Below are 25,183 nucleotides of genomic sequence, written 5' to 3' on the forward strand. Positions count from 1 at the left end.
GTCTACGACTATCCCCACTCCATTCCTCTTTCCATCTTTACCACAGTAGAAAAGTTTATACCCTTTACCAATCTCTTTAGCTTTGGCCCCTTTCCACTTTGTCTCCTGTAAGCACGCTATATTGACTCTTCTTCTTCTCAGGGTATCTGTTAGTTCAGCTCCTCTCCCTGTCATAGTCCCTATATTCCAACTTCCCACTCTTAATGGGACTCACTTCTTACGTTGTCCCCGTCCCATATGAGACAACAACCCTCGTCCATTTCCCACAGCCGCTGGGTGCTGTGGCTGCGCGTCACCTATGGGGTACGCCCTAGTATTATCACATCTCAAAGTGGCATCAGACATTCCATACAAAAAGAATTGTCTGAGGTTTTTACAGTCAGCCGCCAACCAGACACCAACCTTCCCATTTTTCTAACCTGGACTGACCTGGCTGAGGAACCAGGCTTAGCAGGGATTTGGCAGTGGCCTAACACCTGAGCTCTTAGAGACTCACTACAGGCCTTAAGTGACAGATGGTCGTATACTATTTACAGATAAGGTGTGCCGCTTCAATACATTGTGACAATTGAAGATATGTACTATAGGGCCAGCACGCAAGTTAGAACTGCAGCCGGATTGATGGACATGTTCAAAATAAGAGTGGGCTTATATCAGGGGTCAGCACTCAGCCCATACCTCTTCCTATTAGTTATGGATGCGATAACATCTGCTGTACAAGAGGACGTACCCTGGTGTGTGCTGTTTGCAGATGACATAGTCCTCATTGGTGAGGGCAGGGAAGAATTACAGAGACGGCTAAACAAATGGCGACACGTGCTGGAAAATGAGGGACTAAAACTCAGCCAAACCAAGATGGAGTATATGTTCTGTAATTTTGACGGTCTCCTGGTACTATTTATTTATTTAGCGTATGGCTACACATCTAATTGTTAACAAGAACAGAAAGCAGAAAAAGTAAGAACACAAATCATAAATGTAAATCTAAGTTAGAAATATAGTTTAAAGCACTTTCAGTCATAATCAAGAAGTCACTCGGTTGTCCCGAAAAAGATCTTACTGGACAAACTTCCAAGATATGATGTATAGTCTGTCTTTCAGCACCACAGTCACACTGTGGGGATGCAACTTTTCCCCACCTAAAAAGACTGTCCCTGCACAACCCATGTTTGGTCCGAATCCTATTTAACACACTCCAAAGATTTCTGGATAACTCAAATCCAAAGAGTCGCTTTGTAATACAAGGAAGTTGTCAACTGTCCACCGGAGAGACATCAGCCCAGAGCCTTTTCCAAGATTCAGTGAGGTTGAAATTATTGGAATGCAGGGATTTAGCTCTTATAAGAGGAGGGTGTCTTGATTTAAGTCGATTTATGTTGAGGTCAACAATATCCTGATGGATCGGAAGTTGTGGATTAGACAATATTTTCCTATATTCCCTGAGCAAAGTGCTGTCCCTTCGGAGTGCAGATGGAGGGATATGGCTCAAAATAGGTAANATTTTTGAAACATGGCATTTTCAAATATTTATAAAAAAAATAATTAATAAAATTTTGTGTGTTATTTCAGTGATAAATATTGTATAATTTGAAATAATAAACATTATTATAACAGTGATCAAATAAATATTTCATTCATTTTTATGAAATTAAAAAAATAAGAGGTGGCCTTATAATTATGTAACAGACCTTAATTGGAATGCCAGTTAATTCAGATCGTCTTTTATTTAAGACTAGCAGACCCCGCCACGCGTTGTTATGGCTCAAAATGTATCTATTATAAATGTATAACACTTCCCCGTGGGAAAAATTTTTCGAAAAATTTCTTCTTAGCGTACATTCTTTTGACATACCTGATTAGATTAAAACGCAATCAAAAATGCAAAAAACCGCATCTAAAATAGTATAAATAGAAGTGGAGTTCTTTACGGTAAGCCTTAATCCTGTCCATCTTCCCTGGTGGGGGGGAATTTCAACACGTATATTATATAAAAACACATGCGTATTCGAATGCGGCGTTGTGTCAAAATTTGAAAGGAATCGGTAGGAACAAACGAACATTACATTTTTATTTATATAGATAGAAGATGATGTGCTTTAGTTCATTTTCACAGAAAAGCATGATGCCTCCCAGAAAAGCAAACTTAGGGCATTGTACTCATAGCGCCATCTGTTGGACATAAAAGCCTTAACCTAGATTATATCTTTTAACTTATATGAATGTTTAACAAAATAATATACAGCCTATGTCCACCCTGAAGTTCCATTCTAAATATTGATAAAAGAATTTTTGAAATCGGATGAGTAGTTTCAGAGATTACCTGCTACAAACAAACTTACAAACATTACCTCTTTATAATATTAGTATAGACATACTATATATGATATGGCTGTATTGTACTGAAAACCTGAAGAATGCTATGCTGATGAGTGTGTTGACTGAAACATGACCATGGAAAAGTTTAGTAAATAACCAGCAAACTCATGCAGTAAAAATGATTTTGGTCATTTGTGTAAGTTGATGTCATTGATGTAAATGCAACACATAAAAGTAATCTTTACTTTTTGGTTTGTACCTTGTAATTCACTTTTTCTTGTATAATGCCATACCCTCCTGTTTTTGTAGAATTTTCTTTCTCAAACTTTGAATAGTAAAACTAACAAATGTAGTGACATCATAGTTCAATAGTTCCTGAATATTTAATTATAGCCACATTATATATAGTGTACTTCCAATTATCCAGGATAATTGCTGGCAATGGAGGCATAGATGATGTGGAAACATGGATAATATGCAAGACAGTTGAAATGAAAGCTAATCAATTTTTCTTTTATTTAGTTTTTAATTTCAAATTAAATTTAGCATAATAGTTTATATATTATGAATAAAATATCATTTGAGAATGATAACTAATTAATTAATAAGCTTTATATGTGATCAGAGTTGAATAAAACTTTTCATGTAAACAGAAAATTCAGAAAAACTTATTAAAATAGTGCCTTGCAGCCTGCTATCAATTTCTTGTATTATTAATCTGGAATGACAGGTTGCCAGCTAGATATCCTCGTAGAATGTCATTAATAATTTATTGATAAGAAATGACTCAAACAATTTTACAACTTATTTAATAATAATAAAAAATACAGTATACACATAAGTAAAGCCATATTTTTCAAGAATCAACTGCACTTACTGACTGTATTTGTTAGGCCATTTAATTTATTCCTACATGCTCTGGTGCTCTTAGTTCTGATGTTTAATATGACATTTTAAATGGTAAGAGTTAACAATGAAAATTTTTTAATTTTAATACTAATATTTGTATTCCTGATGTAAAGTTCTATTGAGACATAAACATGCATGGATAATTGAAAGTATACCATATAAACTAATTCAAATTAAGTATCCCTGGCCAAAGCAATCTGCACAGACAACCAGTAAGAGAAATACTGTCATATTTACGAGGAGAGGGTAAGATGTTTGGATCTCCAATTCAAATGAAATTTGGTGAGCATGTAGCCATTAACACAAAGAGCTGCTTGTCCAAATAATAGAACCCTTTTTTCTCAAACATTTTAAATAGGCACAAAAAATAGGCTTCTGAAAATTGAGTGTTTAACTTATAAGGATTTGTAAATTTTATAATTTCTCGAAGTGGCAATTGTTGAATGACAAGACATTAGGCACTGTAACAATGTGAGGTAGGTTCAAGACCCTGTAATTTTATTGTTTTTTCTTTCTGTATAATGCAATTATTTTATTATTTTACTGTGTCATTGGCAATATTATTACTGTTATTATTCTTCATGATTAAAGCTTAAAAAACATTTCTTATTTAGTGTATGGCTACACATCTAATTGATAACAAGAACAGAAAGCAGAAAAAGAAAGAACACAAATCATAAATGTAAGTCTAAGTTAAAAATATAGTTTAAAGCACTTTCAGTCACAATCAGGAAGTCACTCCGTTATCCCGGAAAAGATCTTACTGGACAATCTTCCAAGATATGATGTGTAGTCTGTCTTTCAGCACCACAGTCACACTGTGGGGATGCAACTTTTCCCCACCTAAAAAGATTGTCCCTACACAACCCATGTTTGGTCCGAATCCTATTTTAACACACTCCAAAGATTTCTGGATAACTCAAATCCAGGTGGTCGCTTTGTGATACAAGGAAGTTGTCGAATGTCCACTGGAGAGACATCAGTCCAGAGCCTTTTCCAAGATTCAGTGAGGTTGAAATTATTGAAATGCAGTGATTTAGCTCTTATAAGAGGAGGTTGTCTTGATTTAAGTCGATTTATGCTGAGGTCATCAATATCCTGATGGATTGGGAGTTGTGGATTAGACAATATTTTCCTATATTCCCTGAGCAGAGTGCTGTCCCTTCAGAGTGCAGATGGAGTGATATGGCTCAAAATAGGTAACCAGTGAATAGGAGTTGATTTAAGAGTACCTGTTATGATACGTAGAGTAGTATTTAGTTGGGCATCCAGTTTTTTAATGTGAGTACTGTTCATCCATACCGGTGCACAGTATTCCGCTGCAGAGAAAACCAAGCCAAGAGCAGAGATTCGTAAGGTGGATGGCGAAGAACCCCATGTAGTTCCACATAGCCTTTGGAGGATGTTGTTTCTGGTATTAACCTTGGCAGCGAAATTCATCAGATGGGTTTTAAAAGATAAAGTTCTATCCAAAGTGACACCAAGATATTTCGGGTTCTTATTATGTTTCAGTAAATCATTGTCAAAATAATCCTTTAATTCTTCATTTGCCAGCTTATTATTAAGATGAAAGCATGTAGCTTCAGTTTTTGTCTTACTCAATTGAAGTCTTCACTGGCAAAAATATTGTCCTAAGATTGATAAGTCCTCTGTCAGGATCTTTTCAGTAATTGCAAGGTCTTTATGTCTCGTGGCAATCACTCAATTGTCTGCATATCCAAATTTCCTTGCCTTTGTTTGAGGCAAGTCAGCTATGTAAAGACTGAAAAGCAGTGGTGCCAGGACAGAACCCTGAGGTAGGCCATTATTTAGTTTTCTTATCCTACTTCTCGAATTTCCCATGACAATTTGAAAGGGTCGGTTATTTAACATCTCATCAATTATTTTAACTATTTTTAAGCAGGGTATCACTCGAAGCAGCTTATAGATTAGGCCATGCCATCAGACAGTATCATATGCTGCAGTGAGATCGATGTATACTGCAGATGTTTTTAATTGCCTTTGGTATCCAGCCTCCACAAAAGTAGTGAAGGCTAGTACCTGGTCTGTGCAGCTCCTATTCGGTCGAAAACCAGCCTGCTCTACTGGAATATTCTCAAAAATTGTATTGCTCAATCTGTTGTAAAGAAGTCTCTCTAATAGCTTATACATCACACTCAAGAGTGAGATAGGTCAATAGCTCTCTGGTCTGTCATTAGGTTTTCCAGGTTTCAGGATAGCTATGATTTTAGCTTGTTTCATAGTGAAAGGAATTTTACCTTTCTGTAGGATGTCAGTAAAGAAGTGAGCCAACCATTGCTTAGTATACTTGCCGCTGTGTAACAGGAATTCAGGATGGACACCATCATTTCCATGGACTTTACCAGCTTTTATTTGTTTAAGGGCAGCATAGATTTCTTCAGTATCAAAGGGTAGTGAGTACGCTGTATCATTTATACATTTAGCTTTAATGGATGTAAGCTCTTTTTTAATCTTAATTGTGAATTCACAATCTCTAGGAGCTCTAGATATATTTAGTATGTGTTCTGCAATACTATTTAGAGTAATCAAGATTTCTCTACCTGATTTGACAGTTGCTCCTCCCAATCTTCTAAGCAGGGACCACGCCTTCCTACTTGACTTTGTAAAATCCAAATTTTGTACAGTGTTTATCCATCTAAGGCGCCTGGCATCATCTAAGCTATGAAGTAGTTCATCCCCTAATTCAAGATCACCAGATTCCAGGAACTTCCTATATAGTGATTCACTTTTTTCACTCCATCCTGGGATATAAATCTTGCGGTATCCTCTAGGTATACATTTTTTGGCTACGCTAAACAGTGCTCCAACAAACCTTTTATAGTTGTTGGATGTAGGTGGGATCCATACCAAACATTTGTCAAGATCTTCTGAGAACAAAGTCCAGTTAGCCTTGTTAAAATTCCATCTTGGACGTGATATACTATTTACTATAGGAATACTAAGTCCAATTCCGATAATTATTGGGCAGTGCTGGTTATGCGGGAACTGATTTAAAACTGTTTGTGTAGCTAATAACGGTTGTCTATTTTTATCTGAAGACACAAAGCACAAGTCAGGGTTATATTCACAACCCCAAGCGCTGGACCTAAAGGTGCATCAATCTTTAGAATCAAACAGAAGATAAAGATTATTTTCCTCTGCCCATTTAAATACCATGTCACCAATTTTATCAGTGTCACGGTATTTCCAGCATTCATGGTGGCTGTTGAAGTCTCTCAAGTAGACAGCAGGATGGGGTAATTATGGAATAACGTGTTATGGCCAAGTTGAAGCTGGGGGTTTATAGATATTGCTGATTGTAATTTGGCCAACCTGTATAGTAACCACATGAATGTTATCGCCAGTGGTTGCCTTACAAAACAGGACATCCTCAATGTCACTACGGGCATATGTTGCAGTGCTGTATGTTTTGTGGTAGGTTGAACCAATTAGTTCAAAACCAGGAATCACACCTCTTGTCTGAAGTTGGTATTCATTCTCAGTATGAGTCTCTTGAATTACTTCAAAGTTCTCACATCCATTTTAATTTGCTTAAAAAACAAATTAAAATGGATGTGAGAAGTTGGAAGTTTAATTAGAAATGCATATACAGTATTATGTCACCATAAACAAATAAGCTTCAGACATTACTGACAAAAAAGACAAGTTTGTTATGAAAATAGGGTGATGTAGCCTAAATAAAAAAAAATAAAAAATGCTACAGCAGATTAATGACTATAATAATAATGCTAATGTATTTATTTTATTATTTTACTATAATGTTAGCATTATTATTACAGTCATTAATCTGCTGTAACATTTTTACTTTTTTTATTTAGGCTACATCACCCTATTTTCATAACAAACTTGTCTTTTTTGTCAGTAATGTCTGAAGCTTATTTGTTTATGGTGACATAATACTGTATATGCATTTCTAATTAAACTTCCAACTTCTCACATCCATTTTAATTTGTTTTTTAAGCTTTAATCATGAAGAATGATAACAGTAATAATAATGCCAATGACACAATAAAATAATTACATTACATATCAAAAGGAAACAGTAAAATTGCAAGGTCTCGAACCTACCTCATTTTGCTCCAGTACCTTACATCTTGTCCATTCAACAATTGCCACTCTGAAAAATTATAAAACTTAAAAATCTTTATAAGCTAAGCACTCAATTTTCAGAGGCCCACTTTTTAGAAATGCTATATGCTCACCAAATTTCATTTGAAACAGAGACCTGAACATCTGACCCTCTCCTTGTTAGTGTATTATGCTTTCCAGAATATGGGAAGACTTTTGCAATAAAAAAGAAATAGTTCAAATACTAACCAATAGGAAAAATATAATATTGCAATTGGGAAAAGATTATAGTACAGGAGACTAGATGGCTGCATGACCAGGAAATAAATCATACTCAATAGACATACAAAGTTTAATTGACAGATTTTATCATGTTCATTCTATGTACAGGGTATTCAGTGTGAGAAATTTGTAATGACATTAATGTTATACATAGATTATTGCATACGAGACCTGTAAATTGTATGTAATACCAAAGTGTCAACTGATACTGAACGAACAACTTATATGTACTATACAGTATTGCAAAAAGACCTTTAACTTTAATGTCATTACAAATTTCTCCTGTACAGTAATTTTTGGACACCATGTATTATTGCAGTATATAAAAGTGGTTTGATATTACAAAGATTGCATAGAAAGTTTCAGGAGCAATTGAGAAATGATTAGGTATAACGTTTAATATGTTGGTCATTGTGCTGATACCACAGTATCACATTTCTCCTATTGATGACTTTTTGATCTATTTTTATTTTTTTTTATTGCCAAAACCTATTCTCCTTGAGTTGGAAAATGCATAATATACATCAAATACAACAGCATTTTGCACACTAGTTCTCTTTATATATTGCTCATTTCTATGCACTGTTTACTACACATCAATAGTTGCCACAGAGTCATTTGGAATGCAGTCTCAAATCAGAATTTTAAACATATTTGTATATTTGATGATTTTTTTCATTAGAATATTTTGTTGTGTTTTGTTCCTAAGCAAGTAGATTTTATGTATATATAAATAAAATTTAAAAAATGTCTTGTTTCAATAACAATATGATAAACTTACAGGTTTAATATTAGCCAAATAGTCTTCTGAACGTAAATATCTACTTATAGATGGTCCATAAGAATAACATTGTACTGGTGTAGAATGAGAATTAATTTTGTTGTTGTCATAAGTTGGTAATGAATAACCTGCTGTAGTAGTAACTGAAAAAAAAACCTTAAATTGTAATTCATAATAAAGATAATAGAATATTTTCATTTATTATAAAATTACAAAATATTACTCTCTTCATTATCTCTGTAATCTTCGTTATGTTTCACATGAAAAGATTCATCATTCTGCGATGTTGTTGTGGCAGTTGTTCTAAAACAATTAAATTTCATTTTCTTTAAAGTAAAAATTAATTACAAAAGCATTATAATATTGTTTTGAATTCAAAAATAAAAATTATTTTTCAAGAATATATTTCATATTTCCTGAAATCACACATGATCTTTCATGAAATTTTATATGCTGTTGACAATACACAGGTAACAACATAAAATCACAAACTCTATAGATAAAAGTACTATTAACTCGATTATTATAGCTTACTCAGAAAAATGGAACAAAACAACAACAAAATAAAATACACTTTACAAATTTAAAATTAGAATGATTTTGAAGAACATTACAAATTTTAGTTTAAAACTGATACATTCTAAATCATTCCAACTTTATATTCATAAAATGACATTCTACTAAAAGCTGAAGCCCCTAATGTTAAGTCAGTATTTCTGCAATATGAGAAAAAAATGTTTAAAGAAAACAAAATCTTTTAATATTCTCTCTTGAAACTTATATTTTTTTATTAGTTATATTCATATTACACCTGCTCTCCATGCTGCTGAGACTTTATACGATTCTCTAAAGTTTATCATTTGTCCTGCTTGGTTGTTCTTATGTATATGCCATGCTTCTGCATATATGTCAGTCTCAATGGCATGGAGAGCAAGTGTAATATTAATATATCAGTATGAAATAGGCACAGTTGTTGCCTGTTATCAGTTGTGTTTCTTTCATTAATTATTTCCTAAATTCAGTTTCCATAGATATAAAACTATAAAAAAGAATCCTTACATCTGGAAATCTCAAATTAAAAATCAAGAGTCCCTCTCTTATACAAAAGCTAAAGAAATACATTTAATCATTTCAATCACCAGTTATGATCTGATTATAAATGTACCATATACAGTAATACNGTTACCATAAAATTAAATTTTTTTATTAAAAAATTGCTTATATTATATTTATTTACAGGACAAATAATAATCTGATTTATCACTGTAAAAGGCACTAAATATGAAAGTACAGGGAGATAGAGGTAGAGGAAGACCTAAGAAGAGGTGGATTGAATGTGTAAAAACAGATATGCTGGACTGTGGAGTGTATGAAGAAACAATTAGAGATAGACCAACGTGGCGTAAATTGACATTCCAGGCTGACCCCAAATAATCTGGGATATAGGCCAGGACGAAGAAGCTTGAACAATATTGTATATTTAAGTAATGTACTAAAAAAGCAAAAGTGTTGCGTAAGATGGCTTGAAATTATTATTTTGAAAGAGATATTCAGATTGCTACCATTCAAGCCTGTGGATTTTTTTTTTACACAGTTTAATTCCATTTTTATAACCTTACAAAACTGTAGAAATAGATATAAACTATGGAAAACTTAACATAAATGAAAAAAACAATGTTAACAAAAAATAATATTTTCAATTACAAATAACAATGTTATTTATACATTATTACTTTCTGGCATCTCATATAATGCATAGCTAATAAAGTAAATTGTATTTTTAATTGAAAACTATATTTTTATTTTAAAATAAATACAGTGGTGCCTCGTATAATGTACGCCTCGAATAATGGACTTTCTGTTTGGCCGTTACGTGACTTGAGCAACGGACTGGTTGCGGACAACGGACTTTCCGTTCGGCAGTTAAGTGAGGCAACCAATGGACTTTCTACGAACAAGTGCAAATGGTGTTTCCACTCCTTTGCCGTTGCCAATGACAATATGTTATTTATATATATGTTATTTTTATAATATATTAGTATTATTAGAATATATTATCAGTATATCTGAAGTACAGAGTGTTGGGATTAGGCTTTGCTCCCTTGTTTATTAGGTACATGAACACAGTGTAGGATATTTACATTTATTCAAGTGTTGTGCAAATCATGGCTTCTAAAAAAACAGAAAAGTGATTTTCAATTGAAACAATGCAAGAAATCATCAGAAGGAGTGAAAGTTGACAAAAACTTCCTTGTCGAATGGGGAGAGGTTCAGGAGTTTACCAACATTCATTATCCAAACAGAGCTGAGGCCAACAGGATCAATGATCTCTACAATGACACTCTTGCCCGTCATTTCTGACAGGTGTTGAAGAAGAGAGAGAAACAGACCACCTTGGACATGTTTTTCAAGAAGCCAGCAGGGAAAAAACAAAGGATGGAACAAGAGGAGTTGACCCCGCAAACTCCGGTAGCCTCTCCTGAATCTGAATCCGATTAAAAAACAGTATAAAAAAGACCCGCTGCAATGTGTAAAAAGTCTGTATCTGTATGAATGTGTGAAGAAAGTGTTCCTCCACCTCCTTCTCACAACATTGACTGCCCGGCATAATTGGTGACTGCTCCATTTTCATTTCTTTTATGGTACAGTACGGTTATTTTATGCTGCGGAATGAATTATATGTTTTAACATGTATTTCTATGGGAAAATGCGTTTCGTATAACGGACTATTCACTTAACGGACGTGCACCTGGAACGGATTAAGTACGTTACACGAGGCACCACTGTATAAAGAATATAAAGATTGTTGGTCAATAACATAATTTTTAAAGATTGTTAGTTCAATCAATATAATATACAGGTATACCTCAACTTACGTCGTTTCGAGTTACGTCGTTCCCGATTATACGTCGTTTGTCAAAAAAGTATATGGAAAAATAAAAATCAAGTTTAAATCATTTTATTTGACTTTACGTCTGTCCGCCACAAATATTGAAGTCGTAATATCACTAGAAAAGCGTTTAAAGCACATAAAATCATATTAAAATATATACATTTACAAGTATGTACTGTATTTACAGTACACGCATTTGTAAATTCAGATTACTTTTTTCTGTACTATATTAAAAACTAAAATTTATTTGTTTATAAGCTTAAAATAGATCCTTATTAACCATACATTATTAAAAATGCATTAATAAATAAAATACAAACAGATATGGTAATTTATGGTTTAGCCTAGTGACTAGTAGATTCGGAGACAAGTAAATTCGACTTACGTTTTTCGACTTATGTCGCCTCTCCTGGAACCAATTACTGACGTAAGGTGAGGTATACCTGTAGTATGAAAAGTTTTCTTGAAACTTATTATATAGTGATCAAAATTTATTATTTTGAATGTAACAATAACTACAAGAATGTAAATTCAGAAGAGAAGTTTCTGTATATATGCCAGATGGTGATATCAAATCTATGATGACTATTCTTATAATCTTTCTGATTTTCAAAGATTAAATAATCACTGAGATCATTGAAGATAATGAAATTTAGATTATAATTAATTTTATTCTGTTTTCTTAACAAAAATATCTTAAATTCATGGGAATAGCCAAGAAATTACTTTTAGCATGTGATTCCAGCTTACCACATTGTTTTTAAGTTTAGTAAATAAATAGTTTTTCTTGTAGAAAGTATGTTGTATGATAAATGAATTAAAACATTCTAAAAGGCTGTTATTGTAAGACAAGATAGCAATTATCATCTATCTGAACTTAAACAAAAATTTTGTAGTTATCCCATTGCTTTTTTCCATTTTGCAAAATTCTTGTTTTATGACATTTGAATTGAGATAGAAATTAGAATGTTTAACACTTAGAAACAGTATTCTTTAATATAGCAGTTATCTTCCCTAGTAAACAATGAAGAAGTAAAAATATAGCCATTCTTTAACAGTTATTTGTCTGAATTTGTACTGAAAATTATTTGCTTTTTGCTTTATTAAAACTAGTTTCACACTAAGTTTCTAATTAGAATTTTTTCAAATCTATCCTAATGATTATACTGTTGGGAATTGTTTAACTTTTGAAAAATTATGATCATTAGAATAGTCCTTATTGCATTGACATCATTAATGTGAATAGACTCATTGACTTCTGATATTGTATTACTATAAAAGTTAAATTCAATATGATTTTTTGAAATCTTCTGTACATAGAACTTTGTTTAAGTAGTTACCATAAAATTAAATTTTTTTATTAAAAAATTGCTTATATTTTATTTATTTACAGGACAAATAATAATCTGATTTATCACTGTACCTCTGGTACTACAAATCAAATTACTTGGGGAAAATTGGACAGGATTGCTCTTCCTTACATCATACAAAATCCAAGTGCAGAAGTTTTCCAATATCCTGGAGCAACATTCAAAAATAGCCGTCTTCTAAATAACATTTGTGTTTTCTTTTATCATCATGTTCCTGCTTATTTAACTGATATAGTTGCCTTGCTGATTGGACGAAAGCCAAAGTAAGTTTTAACTGCACTTTTTTCTATATAAAGTATATTAATCGTGTATAATGTAATTAACTGTAGGCTCATTTTCATTATCTTTAATTTTAGTTATGTGTATTTGCAATTTTATATAATGTTGATAACTTAAACTTTTATCTTTCATTATTTTGTCAAATTTATAAATATTCCTAGTAAATTTTAACATTTTTTGTTTAAAATTATGGCAATGTGAATATTACAAAATTTAAATATGATTATAAATTTTTATTTAAATACATTTGTACAACATAAAATGTGTTATTGAACATTTTATTAGACAAATTTAATAAATTTATAAAAATAATTTCATTACATAGGATGGTGAAATTGTATCAAAAGTTGCATAGAGCCATTCAAAGTCTGAATTATTTTACAACTCATGAATGGAAATTCCACTGTAATAATCAATTTAAGCTGATGGAGAGGATGTCAGAAAAAGATAGACAGGTATTTTATTTTTATTTACCCTGTACATTTATTTCTGGAAGGAAAAATTATATTTAGTACTTATTATAATCGAGGAAGAGTGTTAGTGAAGCCTCTTCTACATGGCTTACAAAATTGTTTTTTCTCAAAATTTGATCGATCAATTTTGATAAGACTTTGCCACTTTCCATTAATCATGATGAGGAATCCAAAAATCTAATAAAAAATGGAGGTCCATGACTTTGCTTTTGAGATACAAGGTCGCTAGCATGAGCACACATGACAAAGCATCATCATACAAATCACATGACAAAGTTGCACAATGTCCTAAGATTGCTAGTCTGTCTTCTATGCAGCCTGTAGAATTGAGTTTATTCTCAAAATTTAATGGGCTGATTTTTTATGAGTTTTTGCCATTTTCCATTAATTGCAATGAGGAATCAAAATGTTACAAAAAATGGTGGTCCATGACCTTGTTTTCAAGATACAGTGGGTTATTGTGTCAGTGTCTTTATTCTCTGATGCAATTGAGTACGCCTAACAGAATTTGGGGGGAAAACAAATAAACAGCATTTTGCATGCCTAACAGAAATTTGTGTGAAAAATGAACAAAACACAAGAATAAAGCAATAAATGCCAATTGCTTTGTTCTTGAATCACCTCTATGTGATGGAAAGTGTAAAGATTGCCTCTTATGTGCAATCTTTACACTTCTACAATGGAGAGTGCAAGGATTGCCTCTCCCTTTCTGTCTCTGCTTCATTTTTATTGCAATATGACAAAGTTGTATGATGTCTCTAACCTAGTTTTCATTTTAACTATTAGTATTAACATTGAATATTCTTATGCTTTTTGGGAACACACACAATGGTGTTTTTGAAGTATTTCTTTTTATACAATGTTGTTTCTTTTATTCTTAATTATATGTTGTATCTGCCATAAGAAATTTTTTTAAAGTAGTAAGCAAAAGATTTATCCATATGAATGCAAAACTAAATAATTGTTTTATGTTTCAGATATTTAATTTTGATATAAAGCAGCTAAACTGGTCTAGTTATTGGCAAGATTATGTTCTTGGTGCTCGACAATTCATATTAAAAGAAGAAACCTCTAGTCTTCCTATAGCCAGAAAGAAACTTCGAAAGTATGAATGATGATTAAATATAATAATCTACTACAATGTGGATAAGGAGTGCTGAATTTTTATCTTTCTTTTCTCTGTAAATTTCAAGTAAGTTTGAGCTGTATTAAAATTCTCAAATTTACTTGAAATTTGCAGAGAAAAGAAAGATATAATAAACCTAGGTTTTTAAATATAATTCAGATTAAGATATCACATTGCCTAAAAATTAGAATAGAATATTTTATTTTTATTTTAATATTAAAAAATAAATATAATTAATATTAGATGTAATTATAAAAAACAGTTTTATTTGCAAATTTTATAAGATTACTAATTTATTTCTAAAGAAACTGATTGATTAGGTTTTACCATATCTATGACTTGTAGAAGTCACAGATTGTTTATTTCTTTGTATTTAGTTGATTTTAACATTAATTTGATTAATCATTTAATTATTATAGAATGCTGCAAATGATTCAACAAATACAGCAGTTTTTCACCAAATATGATTTGGAACTAATTTATTCTTTCCTTTTAATCATCATTAAGATGCTGATTTTACAAATATCATCATAAACTTAAAAGTTTTACTCTAGAAGTGTTAAGAAAATTAAAACTTGTTGGTTGGCTAGCCATGTGGTAAAATGCCTTTTGTCTGGGAACTAAGATTGAATTCAGCTCAGATCTTAAAATCTTTGCATGTTCACACTGTATTTGTCCATCACAACATGTTATCGGAACATTTATCTTTTCACAATACTATTGACAACACAGAATAGAACAGCTAATGAGGAAATGGGAAGGAAAAAGAAAAATCTGATCTTAAACATTAATCATAATTTTTCATTTGTTTTGCTATATTTTTTCCAAATGTTTTAGTATTTATAATATTCTTTTTCCTTAAAGAGATTAGTTTTCTTTAAGTTCTTATTAACATCTTGCTGCCTGCAGCATTTTCAAAGACACTCCTTCATACAAAGTATGTCTGATTTACTACTGGATTGATTGCATATATTTGGCACACATCTCATATTGATTTCTGTGCTGATGACATTTTCCAAATATCTTAGTGATTATTGAATCACAATACTCTTTTAGTGCAATAGAAATAGGATGTGATTACTGTATGCATTTGGTATTTGGATATTCCTTTTAACTTGTTACTATGGCAATACTTTACTGGAGTATGATATTGTGGACAAATACATATAATGGGAATCAGCCCTAATGTGCTAGCCAATTTATTTGAAAATCTTATTATTGATGGACTAGTTTTTTTTCCATTACTAAGTTTTCTTTATTGAAGATGATTTAATAAGCTGTCTTCTGATTGGTGAAGTGAATATATAATAATTATCTGATGAAAATTATGATCTTTTGAGAGAACATAATTTTTTTTATCGTAATTTTCTGCTAAAAGTTGTGTTTTGGTCAAAATTATATTTTCTAAAATAAGATTCCTTCCAGAAAAAATTTACAAACCAAGTAGTCTTTCAGTAATATACAGGGTGGTTAAAATTAAACTGATGATACTTGGATACATCAGTTTAATTTTAGCCACCCTGTGTATTACTGAATTTAACTGGAGCTGGCTCTACTGAGTATAATTGAATGAAACAATGTACACATACAATGCAGATCATGGGGAAGAGATTTACATGGGAAATTAGTTAAAATTTTCACCACTAGGGGAAATGTGGTACTGCAAGGATGAAAATTATAAGATAAATGGACAGAATTTTATTAGAAGAACAAAATTACATTTTACACATTTATAGTGTGTACTCAATGCAGGATCCTATTCTGTCAACCACAATTGTGCAATTGTAAAACTGTTAACTGTTGCATGTAGCATTTCAGTGAATCTTGGAGACATATTGCACTCTATATCAGCTCTGAGATAGTGCAAATGCTCCGATACACACAATCTTTCAAATAACCCCACAACCAAACACTTATATTTTTAACTGAACAATGCCGCATTTTCACCAGGTGGTAAAAATTTGTGTTAATTTTTTCCCCCATAAATCTGTTCTCCATGCATATCTACATTGCATGAGTACCAAGTTTCATTCAGTTGGATTCAGTAGAACCAGTTTCCCATGTGTGTGAGTACCATCAGTTTAATTCTAATTGCCCTGTACAATAATATGTTAATGAATTAAATTTTTTAATATTAGAAATGGGAAATTTAAAATAAAATTTCTCCTTACTATTTCAGGAATAGGGAAAGAATTAATAATAAAAATAATTTAAAATTTATTATTATAATGTTGGTAGAATGTATTCTTCTTGGTTAAGACCTGTATTCAGTGCTATGACGGATCAAGGTCAAGGCTTGGCTACAGAAAAAGCTGTTTGTGTACAGTATGTGTCTGTGTTTAAGAATTTCTTGACTGTGTGATGTGTTTAGTATTACAACATTTTGTAATTTGATGTGTTATTTATAATGAGAGTAACTATTTTTTTCAGTTTTATGCAATTTTAAATAAATAATTTTATACTTTTAATATAATCTTATTAAAATATTTATTTTCTTTTCTAGGGCTTATCTATTTTCCCAATTGATTAATTTGTTATTTATTGTTATTGCCTGGAGACTCCTTATGATAAAATCACAAATAGCTCGAAGTCTATGGTATTACTGTTTATCACTAGTAGTGAGATTATATCGCATTTTACCATTGGTATCAACCTTGTGAAGATAATATTCATCGCTACTAGGGAGTGTTAACATTCCATCAACATTATGTGGCATTGGAAATCGATTCCTATGATAACATAGATAATTGTTTATTAACATTATTCATTTCCAAGAAATGCATTGATACATTTTGCAGTCTTTTTTAGTCAACAGTTTGATCAAACAGATTTGCGACATTTAATATTTCAATTATTTTCCGGATAAAGCTTCAAATAGTCTTGTTAATTATAAATTATAAAATTCAATTTTGAATCAAAAACTGTATTTCTCTTAATCAAGACAGTTTCAGAATTTTCTTTCTAAATACAAATTTACCAATTCGACTTCAACAAATTTTATCTTATGCAAATATTTATAGTTTTTAAGTTTCAACTTTTAATCATTCAAGACAGCTGAGGAAGTCTACAGAAAAAGAGAGAGATGCATTACTTTTTACATAAATAGACTAATATTTTCAGGCATTATTTAATTTAATGATTTGATTTTTTATTGCAATACAACAGCAAAAAATTATTTAAGTAATATGATTACTGCCTTTGTACAGTTTATAATGTCCTAATAACATCAACAATTTCTTGTATATGTGATATGTTTCTTTTAATGCCATATCTTTATACTAAGTCAGGTCATTGTCTTTCACTTTTAATATTATAATCATTGAGTTCCTACTTTAAAAAATTTATTCCAAATCATAAACATCTTGCATGATGATTTATAAATTTCTCCAATATTTTCATTATTTTTGGAATGTACATTGATCCAGTTTTCCAAATGGCACATACTTCAAACATTTTTCTGTTGTTGACTTTGTCAAATACTAGTTAGTATTAAAATATGCAATGAAATAAAGAACTGAAAATTTTTCATTTTTGTTTGCTTTTGTTCATTAACTGTATTCATTAGATAAAAAGTCTTTTAAAACACTCAAATGATCAAGATAAAAACATTTACAGTTGTGAATAGGAATTTAAATATCTGAAAGCTGAGGTCATGACATTCTTTAAAGAATAAATTTAATGAAAATACATATAGGAAATTTCTGTAGGAATTTTATGAAGACATTTATTGTAATATCAATTACTGTACTGTGTTTATATAAAAGTAATGAACAGTAAATTGAAAAACTGCAGTTTTAAATACTTGGTACATAAGAGTATCTTAAATTCAAATATCACATAACAATGCACACACAATAGTCCAGTGCAGAAAGATCATTGACTCTGCAAAGTTCATTAAGCAAACACCATGTATCAAATATCTAATATCAAGCTTAACCTGTAATTAGGAGAGTAAGGTTTTATATATGAATAATAGTAATAACAACAACAAACATACAAGTAAGTTAATATAATAAATGTGGGCTAATGCTAATGCTCAGAAACCACATACAATAAAATTTAGTCTGAATTGGAACATGGAATTTGTTTTGATATACAGTAGAACCTCGAAAACTCAGCCCTCGATAACCCGGCACTCCGGATAACTCGCGCACACCCTGGCAGGGCAAAAGAATCCTTAGATAATTAATTTTCATCATAGATAGCTTTATAAAAGTATTAAACCTTTCATAAAGCATTTTTCTGAGGTCTTTCTTATCAGGTAAATTATTATACACAGTGTATTCATTAATTTTTATTTTCATGTAGTAAAGGCTCTGTGCCTTCATAAAGTACGTAGTTTTCCTTTGTTTAAGGGTATTTGGGCAGTTTATTCTCTGTTATATTCTCAAGTAAACAATACATACAAGTACAGTACAGTATTTTCTGAGGAAACACGCATACTTATCCTTTTTTAACCCCATTCCCGATAACCCGGCATTTTCGCAAACTCGGCCACCCTTCGGTCCACATTAGGCCGAGTTTTCGAGGTTCTACTGTATATAAATTTCCATTGAAATGAATCTTGAACTATTACATTCCATAACAAAACTTGTATATGATTTATTTGTATTATGCATTTATCATTGGATTGCAATCCTTTGAAAGCTTAAATTGGTCATGCATTCAAATTTTTAATCTTTTGAATTTGTTAAACAGTCATGTTTAAAAGTATATAATTGCATATATTTCTATGAAATACTGAAACCACTTAGATAATTTGATCGATATTAAACTTTATCTTAGTTGTTCAAATTAATTTTGATTATTCATGAAATTTTGCATAAAGATTGCTGAAAAGGACTAAATCAACACTTCAAATATTCTTCGAAATATATAAATTTCCTTAATTGTATATAAAAGAATGATAAATGCTAAATTAGTCACAAATATACAAGGTGGCTCAAAATCCAATAAACTGAGAGATATTTTAATTTTAAGAACAGTTAAAAAGCCAGTTTGAAACAGCTTTGTACTGACGTTAGTGATTTGGTGATTATCAATAATACAACTCTTCTAAATTTCTTTTAATTATTATTAAATATTTTAGAGGAATCGCACATTTGGTTGCTCCATTGGAAATGGCTGAATCACCGATAATACTGTGTAGCTATTACAAGTTGTTAAATTATCCCTCAGTTGACTGGCTTTTGGGCCATCCTGTTTGTTGCAACATTCTTTAGTTCAATATTTATTTTTTGAAAGAACTTTTTGAATTTTGATTGACTTCTTATCATATTAATTGTACAAATATTTATATTTTATTATTATACCTATAACTTGATATAATAAATTTTCATTACTAAGAAGTGAAACTTTTTTATTTCCTATGAAAAATGATGGAAGAATTGAATTTATAGAACACAAATAACAATAAAAGTAATATATATTACAGCTGCTAATTTAATATTTATAGTTTCATTTTTAATCATGTAAATCATTTGCAGATATAAAACATCTTCACAAATGTGAAAAGTCTGATATAAGAATAATTCCAAGTATTCAGACAATTTTTGTAGATACAGTATTTTGAGGAACATCTAATAATAATAATGTTTGTATAAATTAAAACTAGATTAAAATAAATTTTAAGTATTTTGGTGCCAAATTTACATTTTATTCTCTGGAATATGTCGGTCTTATTTTAAATTGAAATTTCATAGTCTTGTGAAGTTTTTAAATTCCACGTTGTAGGCCATATTTAATGTTAACATTTGCTTTAACATTATTGAATTTTAATAATCATTTGAAAAAACCATATAAATATTGTATCCTGATATAAGTAAATGCAAGAAACTGTTAAAATAATGAGAACATGTGGAATTAATTTTGATATATACAGTGACCATAAGTGTAGAACCATAGGAGTTATGTTGATCTTTGTTTATTCATTTATAGATGAAACATGGTGCTAAGAAAGGAGGAACACATTAATTATTTTGATGATGGGAATTTGCAGTGAGAGTGAAGTTGTGGAAGAGTTTAAAAGGTTGCATCCATACACCACCAATCATAGAGTAGTCTGTCTGGTGATGTCATACTGATAGTGGGTCCCTACCATCAAAATAATCTGAAGTTATTCCTCCTTACTCAACACTATGCTTTATCTGTAAAAGAATAAACAAAGATTAACATAACTCCTATGGTTCTAGATGAAATGTTAAAGGTTTTAAAAATGTTAAATACTTTAATTTTTAAGATTTTATATATATAAAAATATATGGCAGCATTTTAGTGATTTTACAGTATACATGAATAGTACATTTCAATAAAGGATCATTATTTTAATTCTTGCTCTATGGGAACTAAGGTCTTTATATTACAGCTAAAAACAGGATGCTTGTATGGGGAAGGATGATGTGTAACATCCAGTTCAAACTATTCATGAAAATTTTAGGGTTTTGACCTGAATTTGAAATTTGCTTCTTTTGTAGGACTGCCCTGAACATCAAGTACAATATTTACTATACTAAAAAATTGACCAGTACAAGTATAGGGTGACTAGACAGCCTTTTTTTTATGTGTTACTACATGTTAAGAATTTCTAAGATTTTGGAAATAGTCATGTAAATTAAAATGTGTAGTAATTGGGTTGACCTAAGAATTAGCATATACAGCAGCGCTGTCCAACTTATCATAGCCTGCGGGCCATTTTTTCTTCACCAAACATTTCGGGGGCCAAGAAGATTGATAAACCACATGACATTTGCATAGTGCTACGGTTCAGTAAGCACTAATTGGTCAGCGAGTCCGATGTTGACGCTATAAAAAGGCGACAGTTCGACACACCGGATATACGTAATTCTCGCCTAAGTTCGACTTGGGAATTTTTTTGTTCAATAACAAATGTGAATTCTTCTTCCTAGAAAAATAAGACATTCCCTGAAAATAAGACCTAGCGCATTTTTCAGAGCAAAAATTAATATAAGACACTGTCTTATTTTCGGGAAAACACGATAGTAAAATAATTTTATTAATAATAATAATTTAGTAACATAAATTTATTCATAGTAAAATGTACTCGCGGGCCGTAAAAATTATTTAACGGGCCGTATACGGCCCGCGGGCCGCCAGTTGGACAGCGCTGATATACAGATATATGCTAACAATTCTTAGATTTATTTAATGAGGAAAACTTATCACAAATTACTCGCGAAAAAGTCCTAAAGTTGCTCACCCAAACTGAGTATGCATGGTAGAAATTGTAAGCTACTTTGGTACCTCAATTTATGAATGATTGTAAACGACGTAATCTTAGTATCCATCACGGGTTCAGTCAGGTTCCAATTGGTGTAGCGGGAGACACTAGCTTAAAGGGGATGAAAACCAGGGCCACTCACAGGCAGTGGCGGTCATAGGGGGTAGCGAGCAGGGCAATCGCTTGGGGTCTCGTGCAACAACCCGAATAGAAAAAAGTTTATAGCTAAAGATAAAATAAAACGTTTTAAATATTAATTATAACAATAAAATAAATTTTGATTAATTCATAGTACAGTATAAATAAGTGCCTAAATGAAATTTCTCATTTAGATTTATTCAATTTCACATTCGTTTAAAAAGTAAGATTAACGATATCAAAATTAATTTATCAGTGAATAATAATAATTTTTCTAATTTGACTGTAAAACATTTGAATCCTGAACCTCGCGCATTAGAAAACCCACTTGAACGCGCGGTTTCGTTACTTCCGTGATTTATCGTGTTTACGATTTACGTTTGGGGAATCCCCGTGATTCATTTCGTTCGTCAACTCTTGTCACCTTACGCTTATTTTGCTAGCAGCTGTATGCGTTACATAATCGTTTATATGGCACATATCTTTCAGTAGGTAAATAAACATTAAATGATATTAAGTTTTAGTGAATCTTACATTATTAATTAACAGTACTTATAGTAAAGAGTGAATTGTTGAAAAAAAAAAACTGTAAAAATGCTAGTAAATTATTTCTGAATTAGTTTTATGTGCGAAACAAGATTTATGAAGTGAGTTCGCGTGATCGCTCGTGATGCCGGTAGAAAATTTGAGTCGGGTAGTTCAAAAAGGAAACGAAAGCAGGTAGAAAAAAATCTACGTGGGTCTTTATATCTATACTAGCTGGGAGGACCCGCTTCGCTGGGCAAAAAGTAACGATAGTGAAGATTAAGATAATTACATTATAGCCAATCTTACCCGTTTTCACAGAATGCAAGAATTAAGTCCCCCGTTTCCAGACTAATTAGAGAATTTTTACGTCCAGTCAAACGAACTATCAGGTAACCAAAAAAGTTCTGTCGTTTTTTGTTGAAAGAAAACAAACGTAAAAATGTATAGGAAATAACACAATTTATTCATCAAAATAACCACCCTCACATTCAATAACCTGTTCCCAACGGGAAACAAGCTTATAAATTCCATTTTTATAAAAGTCACGATTTTTAGAGTTGAAAAACTTCCCTAATTCCGTTTCTATAACCTCTCTATTTCTAAACTGTCAATTTCGCAGATGATTATCTAGGCTTAAAAATAGGTGATAGTCAGAAGGGCTAATGTCAGGGAAATAAGGAGGGTGCAAAAGAGGTTCCCATCCAAGGGTCTGAATTGTGTCAGAGGTCACACGTGCAACATGATGTCTATAGCATTATTGTGTAGGAAAAGAACGCCTTTATGGTTCACTAAAGCTGGTGGTTTTTTCAAAAGTGATTGGTGAACTCAATGCAGTTGGTCACTGTAGACATTAGCAGTAATAGTCTGGCCAGATGGTATAAGTTCATAGTGAACAATTCCATTTGCAGTCCACCATATGCACAATATTGGCAGGTGCCAATTGATGAAGTATCCATTTACTGAGCTTGTAAACTTTCCCAAGACAATGCAAATGTAAACGGACAGTTTCATCACTTACGGAGAACCTTTGTGCTAACATCTGACAAGTTTGAGCAGAATATTCTTCGATTGCAGCCTGTAATTCAACATCATTCTCATGGCGCATCTTTAAGCGACTCATTGCCGGAAGAAAATTTTGTAAACCATCTTTGGGTGGTGTGAGTGCTAACAGAACCTTGTCCAAAAGCCTGGCATATTTTTTGAGCCATTTGCACAGCACTTGTTCCAAGTTTAAACTCATACAACATACAAGCACGAATTACAGAGTTTGGAGTACTCATCATCAAGTCAATTTTTATAATATTAAGAGATAACCTTTCCACTTCTCTTTATATAAGATGAGTCAGCATTAAATCTTGATTAACATATTGCTGGAATTTTAGTGTCATCTATTGTGTATTGCGTGTAACATTCTTTAAACTTTGTAGTTTCACAAAAAACGACAGAACTTTTTTGGTTACCTAATATTTTCAACGTTTCTGGAACGTTTACAATCGTTCTATAATCGAACCAATATTCGAATTTAATTCGAAATAGAAAACCACTTTCAGCCCCATATCTCCCGCACCCTTATAGCTATCGAGACGCAGCCACCATAGTGCACGAATGGAGACTTGGGGCTACTACCACATACAAACACCATTCACGTGCGATGTGTAGTTTTGTCAACAACATCATTGTCTCTTACACCGTCGGCGCTGTCAACATTATCCAGCCAAGAATACGTATCTGAGTCTATATCTACATCTATGACTGGCGGAATTGAAAATCTGAATCCTCAAAATGACCCAGGTTTGTAACAAGTAACAACTATAAGTTTCTTTATTGTAGTTATATAATATTGAAAAAATTTAAAGAAAAATAATTTAAATCTAATGAAAACAGACAAGACAAACCAAATTATCATCGTTAATGAGGAATGGGAAAAAAAAGAAAAAATTGAAATTGTGTTAACAGATGAGTTTATAGAACTATCCGAAGAAACACAAAATTGATGAAAAAAGAAATCACAAAATTATATAAACAGAAAAAGTTATATCAAGTGAGAAGAAACAAATACTCAACTATAATGACATTAGAAAACCACGACTTAAAATCCAACTAAAAAAACACACAGCAGTTGATATATGCAGATCATTAGTAGATTTTAAACATCCACTATTATCTAATTTAGAATTATTTATGAAGAAAAACCTAAAAATAGTACCCTATTCAAATTATTCAATAAAAAACACTGATGAATTATTAAGAAAATTGATGCAAGGAAAGATGAAAGCCAACATATAAGTTATTCAGTTTGGACATAGAAACAATGTACTCATCAGTAAAGTGAGAACTTATTGAAAAAGTCTACTTAATCTAGACATACATAAAGGCGGCTATACACGATGGGTTAATCCTCAAAGGAGTAACCATGCATGTCTGATTTTGAGTCATTCCTGGAAGTGTGTGGGGGAAAATTTAACAGTTTCGGCGAACTGTACCGACCACCTGAGTAGAATCGCCCATATTCGTTAGGTTAATCCTCAAAGGAGTAATCATGCATGCCTGACCTTTATAATTCTTGGTAGTTTATGGGGGACAATTTAAAAGTTTCAGCGACCTGTACCGACCACCTGAGTAGAATTGAAAAACCATTTGATTTTCCTGGCGCAGTGTCAGACTGCGCAGGCCGACCTAAACGTGTGTGAGAACAATGTCTCGTGAATGTTTGGAAGAATTATTTTCTATAACCTTATTAACTTTTATTATTTATAACCTAA

General features: G+C 31.6%; 1 protein-coding gene across 1 annotated transcript in view; it reads left to right on the top strand.

The window, feature by feature from the left end:
- LOC111620051 (putative fatty acyl-CoA reductase CG5065) overlaps window positions 1–18,042 on the top strand; it is a gene marked incomplete at its 5' end in the record, with an annotated part of 38,920 nt that extends 20,878 nt beyond the window's left edge. The window contains 4 exons of the mRNA XM_023361895.1: window positions 12,664–12,903; window positions 13,245–13,374; window positions 14,370–14,497; window positions 17,022–18,042. Of these exons, the coding sequence (XP_023217663.1) occupies window positions 12,664–12,903; window positions 13,245–13,374; window positions 14,370–14,497; window positions 17,022–17,178 (655 nt within the window). The remainder of the gene's footprint in view (window positions 1–12,663; window positions 12,904–13,244; window positions 13,375–14,369; window positions 14,498–17,021) is intronic.
- Between the last annotated feature and the right edge of the window lie 7,141 nt (window positions 18,043–25,183).

The sequence above is a fragment of the Centruroides sculpturatus genome, unplaced genomic scaffold, assembly GCF_000671375.1.
Source record: "Centruroides sculpturatus isolate CEXI.00-Female unplaced genomic scaffold, Cexi_2.0 scaffold12, whole genome shotgun sequence".
Classification (NCBI taxonomy): domain Eukaryota; kingdom Metazoa; phylum Arthropoda; class Arachnida; order Scorpiones; family Buthidae; genus Centruroides; species Centruroides sculpturatus.